The 13,277-nt window shown below is 41.2% G+C and overlaps 1 protein-coding gene across 1 annotated transcript in view; it reads left to right on the top strand.

Moving 5' to 3' along the window:
* The window catches only part of CCDC34 (coiled-coil domain containing 34), a 36,520-nt gene that overhangs the window by 6,230 nt on the left and 17,013 nt on the right, over positions 1-13,277 (top strand). The window contains exons 2-3 of the mRNA XM_019551336.1: positions 1,165-1,294; positions 3,488-3,595. Coding sequence (XP_019406881.1) covers positions 1,165-1,294; positions 3,488-3,595 — 238 coding nt within the window. The remainder of the gene's footprint in view (positions 1-1,164; positions 1,295-3,487; positions 3,596-13,277) is intronic.

A 13,277-nucleotide genomic window follows, 5' to 3' on the forward strand; every position in this document is an offset into this window, starting at 1 on the left:
TGGGGGTGAGGCGTGGGTTGGACCTGCAGATCACTGGGTGTGGGGGACAGCTCCCGCAGCTGCACACACCTTGGGAGGGTCCAGGGTGGGATAGGTGGGCTGGAGCTGGGGCTGCGCTGAGCTCTTCTTGCTGGGATGGGGGCTACAGAGGGGGGTGCAGCCACCCCAAATTTCACTGTAGCTCCCTTTTACCACCACTATGTGCCTGGTGCAGCCCTGGCTCTTTCAGGCTCAACCCCTGCCTCTCTCCATGTGCCAGGAAGAGCCAGGGCTGTCCTGGGCCTGTGGCTGTGGCAGTACTGGTGCAATATCTGAGGTGACTGCAGCCTCCTCCGTAGCCCCACCCCGAGCCCAGACCCTGGCGAGAAAAGCCTGGTGAAGTCCTGGCTCTAGCCCACAGCTGCAACCTACCTACCCCACTCTGCACAGATCTGGAGGGCACATGCCCCCCCCCCCCAGGTGCACGCAGCTGTGGGAGCAGCCGCCCCACCCCAAAGAGCCATGGGTCTGTCCCACACCCTGCCCCAGCTGGCCTGCCCCTGTCCCTTTTCTCACTGTGGCGGGTGGCTGGGTGATCTGCCCCTCCCCCACACCCCTTCCACTTCCCCTCCTTCCACCACAACGGACTTAACAGCAGGAAGAAGCTCTCCACACTGTATCGGAAATGGGTATTGGCCAATGTGCCTCCTTAAAATTGGAGAGTATTGGCCCCAAAAATCTCAACTGGTGCACCATTATTAGTTAGTGTTGAAGGGTTACAAGACTTTGGTCTTGTCCCTAGTCAGAGATAGCACATTATAAAAGTTGGCTTATAAAAACAAAGTAATATAACCAATATACTTTCCAACCCTTGCTTTTGCATTCTCTACATGCAAGGAGAGGGATGGAACCACTTATATAGGAATATTTGCTTGTTTCTGTTTTGTTTATGAATGGCAGCCTTTCAGAGCACAGCATTAGAGGTAGTCCCAAAGTAAATTGCTTAACAGAGTACAAGCAAGATATCTGCAAGTGCCAAATACATTTAATAAATTTGTTCCAGAAGTTACCAGAGTTGCAGTGTAGGAGTCACTGTTTCAATAGCTGGAATTAACTTTGAAATTAAAATTGTTAAAAAGTACAGTAGTATCCTCCCAATATACATCTTTATTTTTAATCCACTAGTGTTGAAGGCTTTAAAATAGCAGAAAACAAAAAGCAGTCACCTGTGACAGATAATCTCTCACCGTGGGAAGAATGGTTTATTTGCAAAGAGAGAGAGCTACGTGCCCGTTTACAAGCCAGAGCTATGGAGGTGAGTATATCTGATTATTTTTCCTTAGATTTGGCAGCAGACAAGCAGGCACCAAAAGACTAGTTTTCCTTCTCCATAGTAAAAAAAAAAAAAAATAGGTAGCTTTGTTCTTTATCTTTAGTGTCTTTAGACACGCATAGCTTTTTGGGTTTGGCTACACCAGTGTGATTCATGCTTTGTGCATTTTTCTTTCGCTAAAAGTTATTCCTCATTGAAAATGTGGTATATATACCTTGCTTACCCAAGTATCTGGTAATGGTTCAGATTTAAGGGATTAAAACATATTTTTATAATTGGTACTTTGATTTTCCTTATGGTTATCTATGCCTACACTTTAGCAATAAAACACGACAGAGCGTGTATACAGACATGCTGAGGAACATGGTTAGGCATGAGGGGTTGTTTTGTCAACTGCTTAGGTGTTGTCTTACGTAAGTTTGGTACCTTCTCTCAGAATAAGTGCTCCCCATCCAGAATTCCTTTCCCTTCATCCATCTGCTCTCTTCTTAAAAATAACCTATCCTTGAATACTGACACTGAACAGAATAAATGTTGTTAATTGTCTTGTTCTTTCCCTAAGTATTGTATTGTATTGCATTGCAGTGCAGGTTGGAAAAGTATAGGCTAGTGGTTAAAATACCAGACTGGATCTTACCTCTGCCATTGACTTTCCTTGTGTACCCTTGAGCAATCTTCAAATTTGACTCTATCTACTGATTCCATTTACAATATAAGTATGGCATATATCTCAGACATTGTGTGGCTTACCAGTAGTTTGCAGCATATTTGGAATTCTAGAGAATTGTAAAATATTTTACATTGTGTTAAAGGTTATTGGGGAGCTGAAATTATTTACTAAATCCCAGAAACATATTCTGACTTTTCTAGCATTTCAGTTGTTCTTTTAGAGTTTCCTTCTTCATTTGTTTCTTAACTGAGGAAAGCTAATTTTTGGTGCTTGAAAGTGAAATATGTGGTATATGTAATTGTGCTAACTAAGACTGGATCAGAACCAAAATAGTAGTTTTCTCTATATATGTCAAGTGATGAAATGTTACATAATAACAAACAACTTCAATTTTTTTCCTTTTTTAAATACAAATTTTTAAGAATAGTCACAGGATAAAAATAGGCTCATAACAAGGGAGAAGTCAATAGAAGAGTTAAAAGATATTTTTAATCTATTGAAGTTGTAATTCTGAAAGTATTCCTACCATTCCTATCATTTGCAGTGATTTTGATAAAAGCTTATATACTTGTTTTCCAGACCCCCAGAATAACTTGAATATAAAAAAACAGTATTAGGATTCTGGTTTTAAAAATATTTTAAGTTACGGTCCCAAGAAAAATTAAGCTACAGATTTCTGTTGTCTTTATAAGTATCCTGTGCAGGGGCAATGTAGATTGGATTGGATTTTTCTTTCAATAAGGCTATTCTACAATACTTTAGGGTATCACTCATTCTGGCAGAGAAAACAGGATCCCTACAGTGTAGGTTCATAAGGGCCTTCAGTAGATGGTTCTTGCCTTAATCTTGTTAGAATATGGAATTAATTATATTTTCAAACAATTTTTTTTTTCTTTTTCTCTTTTGGGCTCTTGCGGAAGAGTTAGAGACACTTTTAATTTTTATTTCACTTCAGATCCAAGAAGAGTCATTAGAAATGGAAATTCTTATTTAAGTTAAATGCAGGATCAAGACCATGAAATCACTTTTGAGGATATAGTATGAAAATTGCATTTATCTATTATTTATTTATTTATTTATTTATTTAGGATAAAACTCATATAAATGTTCATTCTGGGCTTTTGGTTTAGAAGTTAGAATTCTTAATGGAAACTTGATCAAAGTCCATTTTGTTGTTTGATTTCTAGAGACCCATTAAATAAATGGAAATATTTCTTGTCCATAGAAATGTACCTTATGAATTTTTCCCACCTTGGTCATAGTCCCTGCTTTCTGACTTCTGGTCGTTTCTTAACTAGAGAATTTTTAAAAGCTTTCTACTACTATCATTAAGAGTGTTAGTACAGATGTGCTATCATTGCATTTTTAAGTACTGCCCCATCTAATCTACTTGGGGCAGTCCTACTATGAAGTAGTTTGGCTTTTAAGCCTAAACTGTATGCATTTCAAGTAACTCATTTTCAAATAGTAACCAAACTGAGTTATATACATTTTGCTTTAATTAGGAAATTAATCAACAACTGGAGAAAAGAAAAGAAAAGCAGGAACTTGAAAGAAGAAAAAAGATTGCAGAAGAGAAACACAAGCAATGGGTACAGAAAAAGAATGAAGAGGTAAATACTGTTTTAATTCAATATCACTTACAATTCTTAAAGATAACTGGATTTAGAAATGAGGTTTTATAATATAAAACTCTCAAAGGTATAGTATTCAGATGTGAACAATATATTAATGAGTTTTTTCTAGTTTGGTAGTACTGAAAGCTCAGTACTCCTAGAGGCTGGTTTTGTTCTGCTAGTTGTTTTACAGTTTTTAATAAGATTCTAGGTAGCCATTGAACTAAAGGAAAGATTTATGTTCTGTAGGTTCGTCTACATGAGATGCTTAATGCCCATTGGATTAATTCTACTGTGCATTAGCGTGGCTGGCAAAAACTGTGCTAATGCACAGTAAATTAGACCAGTAGGCATTAAGCATCACACGGTGTTCATCTGCACTAATGCAAAATAGCGCTGATTACAGCACATTAAGTTAGCACGTGTTATTTCAGATACAATAAAAGATGTGTTAACCAGTATTTAAGTAACTGGAACACTGTTAATCAGAATTTCCGGCTGGCTGGCTGACTGGTGGGGAGTGGGGGGGAAAACTGGCATGCGGTGTGGAAAGCTTGCTGCTGCTACCCACCACTCTGCATTGCTGCTGCTCTGTGCACTGCCTCATCCCCCGCCGTGTCCCATCCCAAAAACCCCTGCCCTCAAGTAAACAGAACTTTTATATAACCGGTATCCCCCTTATCCCACTCATGTCAGATAACAAAGCTTTCACTGTGCTAATTTAATGCACTATAATTATGGCACGTTAATGAGCATGTAGACATGCCCAGTGTTGAATCATTTGTGGACAAAAAATATATTTCTCTTTAATCAGTCCCATTTTAGTTGCACTATGGTTCTGCCTCTTGCAATATCTCCAGAAAACAGATCAAAACACCCTAGTTCTCCCAAAAAGTACAGCAAACCGTTCTAAATACAGTGGAAAGTGCATTTGACTAAAATGGACAGTGCCACGATTTATATGCATCATACATGTATCTTTGTTAGAGGTGCACTGATATATTGGTCCATATTGGATTGGCACTGATAAAAGGAAAATTGCCATTATCAGCAATTGTCTTTTTTTGGCCGACATAGCCGATAATGTCACTGATAAATGATGCATGCATGCACACAGCCACAGCATGCACGCAACCAGGAATGCAGCCTGGCATCTTGAAAGAGCAGTGTCTAACCAGTAAGTCTGTAGGAGGTAAGGGCATGGGGAGGGGGCAGATTGAGGCCCCCACATTGATGGAGGGAGTGGGCAGGGTCAGGTGCTGCCCAGCCCTCCCTCTGGGAAGAGGCTGATGCAGCCCCTGGCCCCAAGCCTGCAGCAGACAGCCTGCCTTCGCCCCGTGCACAATCCTGGGTGGTACATGCCTCTTATACCTCCCCCAGAGGTGTGCTTAGCAGAGGGAAGCTCTCCACCCTGTTCCCCATCCAATCCCAGCCTGGTAGTGCCTGCCCCTGCCCCATTCCCTCTGTCACCATGGGGGCCTCAATCTGCTCCCCCCGCCGACTTAATGGCCAGATGTTGCTCTCTAAGCTGCCAGGCTGCATATTGGTCATCAGATTGGTATCAGCTGATATGGATGGTTAATGATTGGCCATCAGTATGAGCCAAAATAATCTTTATTAGTGCATTCCTAATCTTTGTTTTACTTTCTAATTTATGAATAAAAGTTTATAAGGCATTATATGGCTCCTCATATGATTTATAAACCAACTAGTAATGTTTATTTATCCACACCAAGTTTTTGTTGGTAAAATAGTCTTATATTTTAGAGAGAACTGAATGCCATTGGGAACTAAATGTAAGTTTCATAGATTTCATAGACATTCTAGCAGTCCATTCGAAACCTTGGGGGCTCCAACAGTAAAGAAGTTCTTCCTTATGTCCAGCCTGAAACGGTCTCAGAGAAGTTTGTGACCATTCAATCTTGTCATCCCTTGGGGTGCTCTGGTGATCAGATGTTCCCCCAAGTTTCATCAGTTTCTAATGACAGTTAGCAAACACCGCAATAATTTTTCTGGAGTATGTTACAGACTTATCTGTGAAGTATTTAGGCCCTATACATAAGTAGGTAGTTCCAAGTAAACAAGTTTTGTGTGGATTTTTTTATTTTTGGTTTTGGTTTTAAGTGACATCCCTGTTTGCAGTCTCAAAAGCCTAAGACTTCATTGGATGTGGAAAACTGACTGCCCCATCATCTCTCCATGTCAGAGTTTGTATGTGGGAAACTTGTCTTGCTCTAAGGCTGTTTGTGTCTATTTTGTTAGTGTATACAAGGTTGTAAGCTGGTGCTTTTCACACTGTTGAATTCTATTTTCTAAAACCTTTCGTTAATCATAAGGGATTGGAATTATTCTAAAGGGAAAAGTAATTCTTAAGACCTGAAGTCTGCTGGCATAGTGAATAATTTATTTTGGATTTTAACCAATGTGACTTAGATGATGGTTCAGAATGCTTTGCACCATATAAGGCACTTATTAAAACTTACAGTAGTACAATTATTTTATTAAAGGAATTTGGGACTTGGTTTAATTTTGAGCTAGGATATGATCAGCTTACATAAAATGTTTTGCTATATATATCCTACATAAAATATTACTTATAAGAAAATGCTAGTAAATTCTTATAGCATAACTCATGCTACTACTCCAAAGTCTGCTCCCATTTAGTGAGAGTTCTTTGTAGATCAGAAAATTCACTTTCTAGCGTCTTTTTCTATGGTCCTTAGTGTCAGCTCTATTATCTAGAGATTTGTTTGTTTCCATTGTTCTTTTCCCTTCTACCAGTACAAGTCTGAAAGAACTAGTTTTGTGTCCCTGTCTGGATCTTTTCTTTTCTTTTCTTCTTTCGCTTAAGAAAATTGGTGTCACTATCAAGAATTGTTTTTGCAGGTTCCTAGTCTTCGGAAGTGTTTGAGTCAGGAGTGCAAGTTCAGGAAATATACAGAAAAGTGTAGCAGCATTGTGTTTACCATGCCCAAATATTCAGTGGAAGACAAAGTTTGTATATTTACCTATGCTCAGTTCCTTTTCGTCTGCCTTTTAACAATTCAGGTTTAGAACTATTACTTTTTTTTGCAGTTTTTATATTTAGAAACTTTCACAGATGTTGGGTTTATGTATTGCGTGTGTACATGATTCAATTTGTTTATACCTTAGATTGGTTTTTAATCTGTGCAGGTTGTGATCCATATTCATAATGTGGATCCCTACTGGCCTGCTACACAGCATTTGAAACAGTGTCAGTGACTGACTAAAAGATCATAGAATAAAAAAGATGGAGGCAGAGGGGATTTCTGGAGGTTGTTTAATCCAATGGTGCTCAAGTTTTTGGCCCCACAGGGCCTGTCCATGGGTTGGATCAAGTCCCACGTGCTAGGATTGGACTTTGGGGCCTTGGCTGCCCCCCCCCCCCCACATGCTGGGATCAGGCCTCAGGACCCAGCACCATCCCCTCCTAGTCCAGGTACTGGGGTTGGGCCTAGGGATCGGAGCGGCACCTGCCTAGCACCATGCACTGGGATTGGCTGCCCAGTCTGGTGCACATGGCCCAGGCTTTCCACAGGCCCAGAAATTTGACATCAGGGAAGCAGTGTCACCATTCCCTTGCCATATTTCTGGACCTGTGAGGAGCATTTTGGGCCAGATGACATGGTGCTGGGGAGTTACTCTGCCCCATGGATTAGGGGTTGAGCACCCTTGATCCTAGTCCAGTCCCCTCAGAAAGTCTGTTCCATACAGGTGTTTGGCACCCAGTGGTGCCCAATTCATCTGGCCCTCATCCACATGGGTCTCCATTGGTGCCTATTCACCTGCTCCCAACACGTTCTGATTAGAATGCATTGGAGCAGACTCGCTTCAGTCTGCTGGAATGTTCTAGTTGGAACGCTCTAGCATGCTGCAGCATCTAGTGTGTTCAGTGCCTCACATTTCAGAATGGCAGTGGGGGCACTTTAACTAAACCTCATTGCGCAAGATTTAGTTAAAGCACCCCCTGAATACATGAAATTGCTGTCACAGAGCAGCTCCAGAGAGCCTCTGTAATTGTAACGCCCCTCCCCTCCACCCACCAAAGTATGTGTATAGGCACCCCAGGGTCCAGAAATTTGGAAATAGGATAAGCAGTAGCAGCTTTAATTGCCATGCCTCCAGGGTTTGCAGCAATTAACTGCTGCTGCTCCCTTGGCATGAAATTTCTGAACCTCTGGGGAGCCCTGTGGGCTGGATGACATGGTTCTGCAGACTGGATCTTGGTCACTCCTGGTCTGACCTATATTAAGTCTGCACAAACAATCTTATTGCATAAATACAGAGCACAATACTTAAAAACATCAAAAATGCCCTAATGTAAGTCCAATCTTGGCATGTGGGGCTTGATCTCAGGTAAAGTGTGACAAAGGTGCTATCAGTGTCCTGCAAGGACAGGAAGTAGGCAGTACTTGAAGATCCTGTTAAAAGACCTGCTTTCTCTACACTGGTTTGGAAGTCCACTTGAAGTGGCAGGAGCATGGAGCACTGTGGAGGGCTGAGCCTTCTGGAGGGCTGAGCCTTCCTTTTCATGACCTGTAAAGTGTGCATATTTAACAGAAAGTGCTTCTACACAGTACTTGTTTTCTTCAGGGATATTTTTGGAACATTTCAGAGGGCATGTATATCTATCCTTTCACCTTTTGAAACATTTCAAAGGCTTTTGAAAATGTGCAAATATCTGTCTACACTGTATAAATTGGAGACTAAGTACAGTCAGAAAGCATGAGGCTGAATTGATTCAGTCTTTGCAGGTAGACAGAATGGGCTTTGTGTTTTGCTTCCTCTTCCTGCTGTCCCCGAGGTCTCTGGGATTTGCAGTCCATAATCACAGCAGCATGACCATCCAGGATTGTTCATCACTTCCTTGTCTCGCTTCCAGGTGCCTTTGGGACTTGCAGCCCACAGTCGCAGCCAGCAGTAAGTTTAGCAAGGCAGGGCAGCTTTGTACTCGGGTGGGGCGGGGGGAGGGGAAAGAGTTTAACCCCCTCTCCCTGGCCCCAGACCTCAGCCGAGGTTTGTCTGGGGAGGCCAGTGAGCCAGCCCTCACTTCTCCAGCTAGGGAGCAGAAGAGGGGTGGGGCCAGCTGTGCTGTCTGGAACTGACAGCCTAGCCCAGGGCTGTAAAATGCTGCGATGCTGTGGGACTCTGATTTAACTTGAACCAGGAAGGGGTCTGGAAGAGAAGTTTTGTAAACTGGTTTGACCTAAGTCAGTTAAGTCCAATACTACGTTCAACCAAGTTTATCTCAAACCAGTTTCAGCCATTTTGAAACTAGTTTATGTGCACTGACTTGTATTAAACCAGTGTCTGATCATTTAACCATTTTATGTGCAATAGAAGTCCCTAGCCTTTGTGACTAACATGGTTCCAAATGTATTTACGCTTTATGTGCGCCTTGGGTATATTATATGATGTACAAGCTTCTAGTGGATGGGTGAGCAAAAATGCAGCCCATGGGCTGGCAGTGAACTCCATTTCCCAGCAGCCCATGCCTGCATGCTGGGGCTTGTCTCCATGGAGACCCCAGCTGCACCTACACTATGATAGCAAGGTTGGGGTTGCCATGGAGACTGGCCTAAGCCACGCTGTCAGGGCGTGCAACAGGTCAGAGCAGGGGGCTGTTTTGGAGCTGCTGGGATCTTGCAGTGGGGACAGCTTGGTCTGGGGCAAGGGCAGAGCCACAATCTGCAGCCTGTATGCTCTGGACAGGGGTGTGCAGGCAGCAGATCACGGCTCTGCCCCGGCTTGGGACCAGGCTGTCAGCACTGAAAGGAGCCAAGACAAAGCCGTGGCTACGCACCCCTGCCTGGAGCATGGAGGCTGCATATTGCAGTTCTGCACTGGCCCCGGACCAAGCTGCCCCTGCCACAGGATCTTAGATGCTCTGGAGCAGCCCCCTGCCCTGTCGCGCTCCCTGCCAGCACGGCTGAAGCTGGTCTCCGTTGCAGCCCCAGCCTTGCACAATCAAAGCTCAGGGGCTGCTGGGAAATGGAGTCCAGCTTGTGGCTGGATCTGCCTTTTTGCCTATCTCTGCTCTAGAGCAGTGGTCTCCAAACTTTTTTGATTGCATACCCCTATCAGTAAAAAATTTTTGAGCACACACCCTCAATATATGTATTTTTATTTATTTATTTATTTATTTATTTATAAATTATATACATGTACTACTGTGCCAATATATTATGTACAATATATATAGATAAAAAATACATATAAATAAAAGTTCTAATATTTTCTTCCTGCACCCCAATGGATTGTCTTGAGCACCCCCTGGGGTGCGTGCACCCCACTTTGGAGACCACTGCTCTAGAGGAAGCCTCTGCAGACTTGCGTAAGTAATGGTTAAGAGAAGAACAAGCAGGTGAATGTTCTTTATTTCAGTTTCTTCCAAGGATTTTATTCTATCCATCAGAACTGGGATGTGAGTACAAAGCTGCATTGGGAAGCAAATCTGCATCTAAGAGCTATAATGAGGAAGGCCTCCTTTAGTCATAGCTTTATTAATGACTTTTTTATAGAATTTCCATAGGACAGTGGAGGCCAACATTTCCCGTGGAGCCCAGCCCAGCCTGGCCCCTGCGTGATCAGGGCATGGGTCAGACTTCCTCAGAATCCAGCCTGGCCCCTGCATGATCGGTTAGGGGCCAAACTCGCACAGAGGCCAGGCTGGGCTCTGCGCTAATTTGGCCCCTACCCCAGCTGGGACGTAGGCAGAGTGAGAGGCCGGTGGCACCTGGCTCCCAGGTGCTACCAGCCCTGCCCCTCCAACCCCTGCTGTTGGCACAGTCCCCAATTCTGTAGTGCGTGCTAAATCAATAAAAATAAGAAAATGCCCCTAATTTAGCACAATCCTGAACATTTCAGTTGATAAATTGAAATGAATGCTTAAAAATAAGCATCAATTTTAGTTGTCAAAATGTTAAAAAATTGATTTCTGCTAAGCCTACGTATTAGGGAGTGCTTCTATATCTAAAAGCTTCTGTGTGAAGCTGCATTCGCATTTTAGCTCTATTATTCTTGAATCAGGAATTAGTTTAGATTTTTTGGCACAGGAAACCTTTCATTTATGACAGTCTTCCTCTGGGGCCTGCGATTGCTGGCTTATTTCCCAAGACCGAGGACCTGCAGAGGCAGTTCTTGATGGGAAAAGTGCTTCCTGCCTGCAGCTGAATTTCTGATTATGGTCTTCTCATGCTCTCCCACCATTCTCCTGTGGTACTTCAGCTAACTAAGGGTATAAACAGTTGTAGATTTGGAGTTGTTTCAGAAGGGGGACACTTCAAAACAGCAGTAGCTTTTATGTGCTAATTGTTATATGTGGACAAGCCAAGAACAGTGCAAGTGTAGTAAAATATTGCAGCTTTAATATTGGATGAACAAGTTAACATTGGAGCAGTTTTGCTACATTTTATATGGTTCCTAGTTTGTCCACAAGTAACAGTTACAGGGGTGGGCAATTATTTGGGTCCATGGGCCAAATAAGGAATTCAAGTGAGCTGTTGCATGCTGGGGCACCTCCGAGTTAAAATGTATTAGCTTCTGCCCTATTCAAAGAGCTCCCAATAAACATGTGGCTGAGGATGGTTTGGGCTGTAAATCTTTAAATCTCTGTAAATAATGGCACAGTCTCAGCAGTTACTTATGTTTTTGAGGCTTGCACACTTGTCTTTAAGAATACTTTAACTGAATAACTCCACTTTTTGTGTTTAAAATTCTGGAAAATAATAGCTGCATATTTTTTCCTCTACCTGTTTATTTAAAGTTTTGAGCCTGAATTGCTAAAACCCTTTTTGTTCTCATTCACTTTAGCCAAGGGACTGATTGTAGAACTTTACTCCAAGTGAGGTAAATGTCCTGAATATAATTAGGTTGATTACTGTGAGACAGGACTCTGCTGTTATGTATGTGGTACATGTTTAAATATAGAAGTATATGTAAATTGCTGTGACAGTGTAATTAATTAGAACCTTGTCATAACAGTAAGAATCTCTTATGAATAAATGCTAAATATGATAGGTTAGTATGATTGAAGAAAAGGGCTGATGACACAGTCTTTTTGATAAATATTTGAAAAAAACCACACATTTAATGTACTCCACTCTCCTCCTAAGTTCTCTTTAAATAACTTTTTGCACCTTTTCTACCAGTCCTTTTTAAATCCAGCTTTATTAACTAAGACAATTGACTGTTAGAGAAGTGGTATGACAGAAACTTAGTAGGCACAGGGAATCTAATTTTGGTGTTTAATTTTTATTTCATCTTTAAATTTAATCCATTTTTTAAAAAAACGAATCAAACACTCAAGTACTGAATGCTTCCCTGTGTCAAAATAGGAATATTATTTTTTAAATAATTAACTTAGCATTTTACAAGTTGCATAATTCATTTTTAAACCCTTTGTTCAGGTAGCTTTTACGCTGTTGCTTGTGTATAATGTGATGTAAGGTACCATGTTAATTAGGATTAAGCTTTAGTTCTTTTATTTCCCATACAACAGTAGTAGTAATGTTTTTGTCCCTTTCATATCAGAGCTTTTACTGTGAAATAAATTTTAAAAATGCAGAATGCAAAAATGCAGAAGTTCAGATTTGGAGGTGATATCCTGAATATTTATTTATGGGCTTTAGAAGAATCAAAGGGATTATATTTTCTATTCATATCTTTTTTTTTTTATGTTACATATGAACAAAATCAATAGGGATAACTTTCTTATAATAATCTTAACTGTTGCAGATATTTTTAGGTTGAGGTTCTCTTTAAAAAAATACTTAAAATAGAACACAGAGAATAAGAGTATTGAAATCAGTATTCAATTTCGAGGTTATTATTTTATAGAGGTCTGTCAGAGATTTGAGGCTGAGTTCCTTGTTTTCTTGCTATGTGGTAGGAATTGGATTGTCATCAAAATATTTAGTCACTATTTTTACACAGTCATGAAGGAAACTAATTAAAAATAAAGTCTAGAACTGGCAGTATGCTGTGGAACTTGCAAAAAGGTGCAGTGATATGATACTAAAACTGTAAGATGTACATCTTTGTTTGCTTCCTGTTTCTTCAGTTTTCTGTTTTTTAAGGGTAGGTCTTCCTGGGATAGAATTCGTTGTGTTTTTCAGTATGTCAATCTTTCCAAAACAGGTTCTTTCAGACCTGATGTTAGTGCTCTGTATTTGAATCTGCTGACCAAGCCAAGCAGATGATGCATGTATTAAGCCAGGCATGTTGGATTTATTAATGCTAAAATCCTAGTGAATATTTACTGAACAGACACGAAAGTGATGTAGTCTTTAAGACTCTGCTCCACATGGGGACAAAGACATGACTGTGCAGAGTGCTGCAGTTTCTGAATTTTAGGTGTTTGACCTGGAAGTAAGATCCTCTGCCCTGGTTAGGTATCTAGGTTTCACAGAATGCAGGGGAATAGTTATATACAGTAGAATGCAATCCATAAAAACAGCATACTGAGTAGGGCTCACTTAAGATGAGCAACAAATGTTGCTTCTCTTTTCTGCAAGACCTCAGTGACTTGAATGCTTACTCGTGATATGAGAGGTCTGGATTTAATTCCTTCTCTATCTGTGGAGGTCATTCACCACTTTAGACAGTAGTACTCACTGGGTTTCTTATTGAAGTTGTTTTACTTGCAGGAAATAATGAA

The sequence above is a fragment of the Crocodylus porosus genome, unplaced genomic scaffold (assembly GCF_001723895.1).
Source record: "Crocodylus porosus isolate Cpor-Errol unplaced genomic scaffold, CroPor_comp1, whole genome shotgun sequence".
NCBI classification, from domain to species: domain Eukaryota; kingdom Metazoa; phylum Chordata; order Crocodylia; family Crocodylidae; genus Crocodylus; species Crocodylus porosus.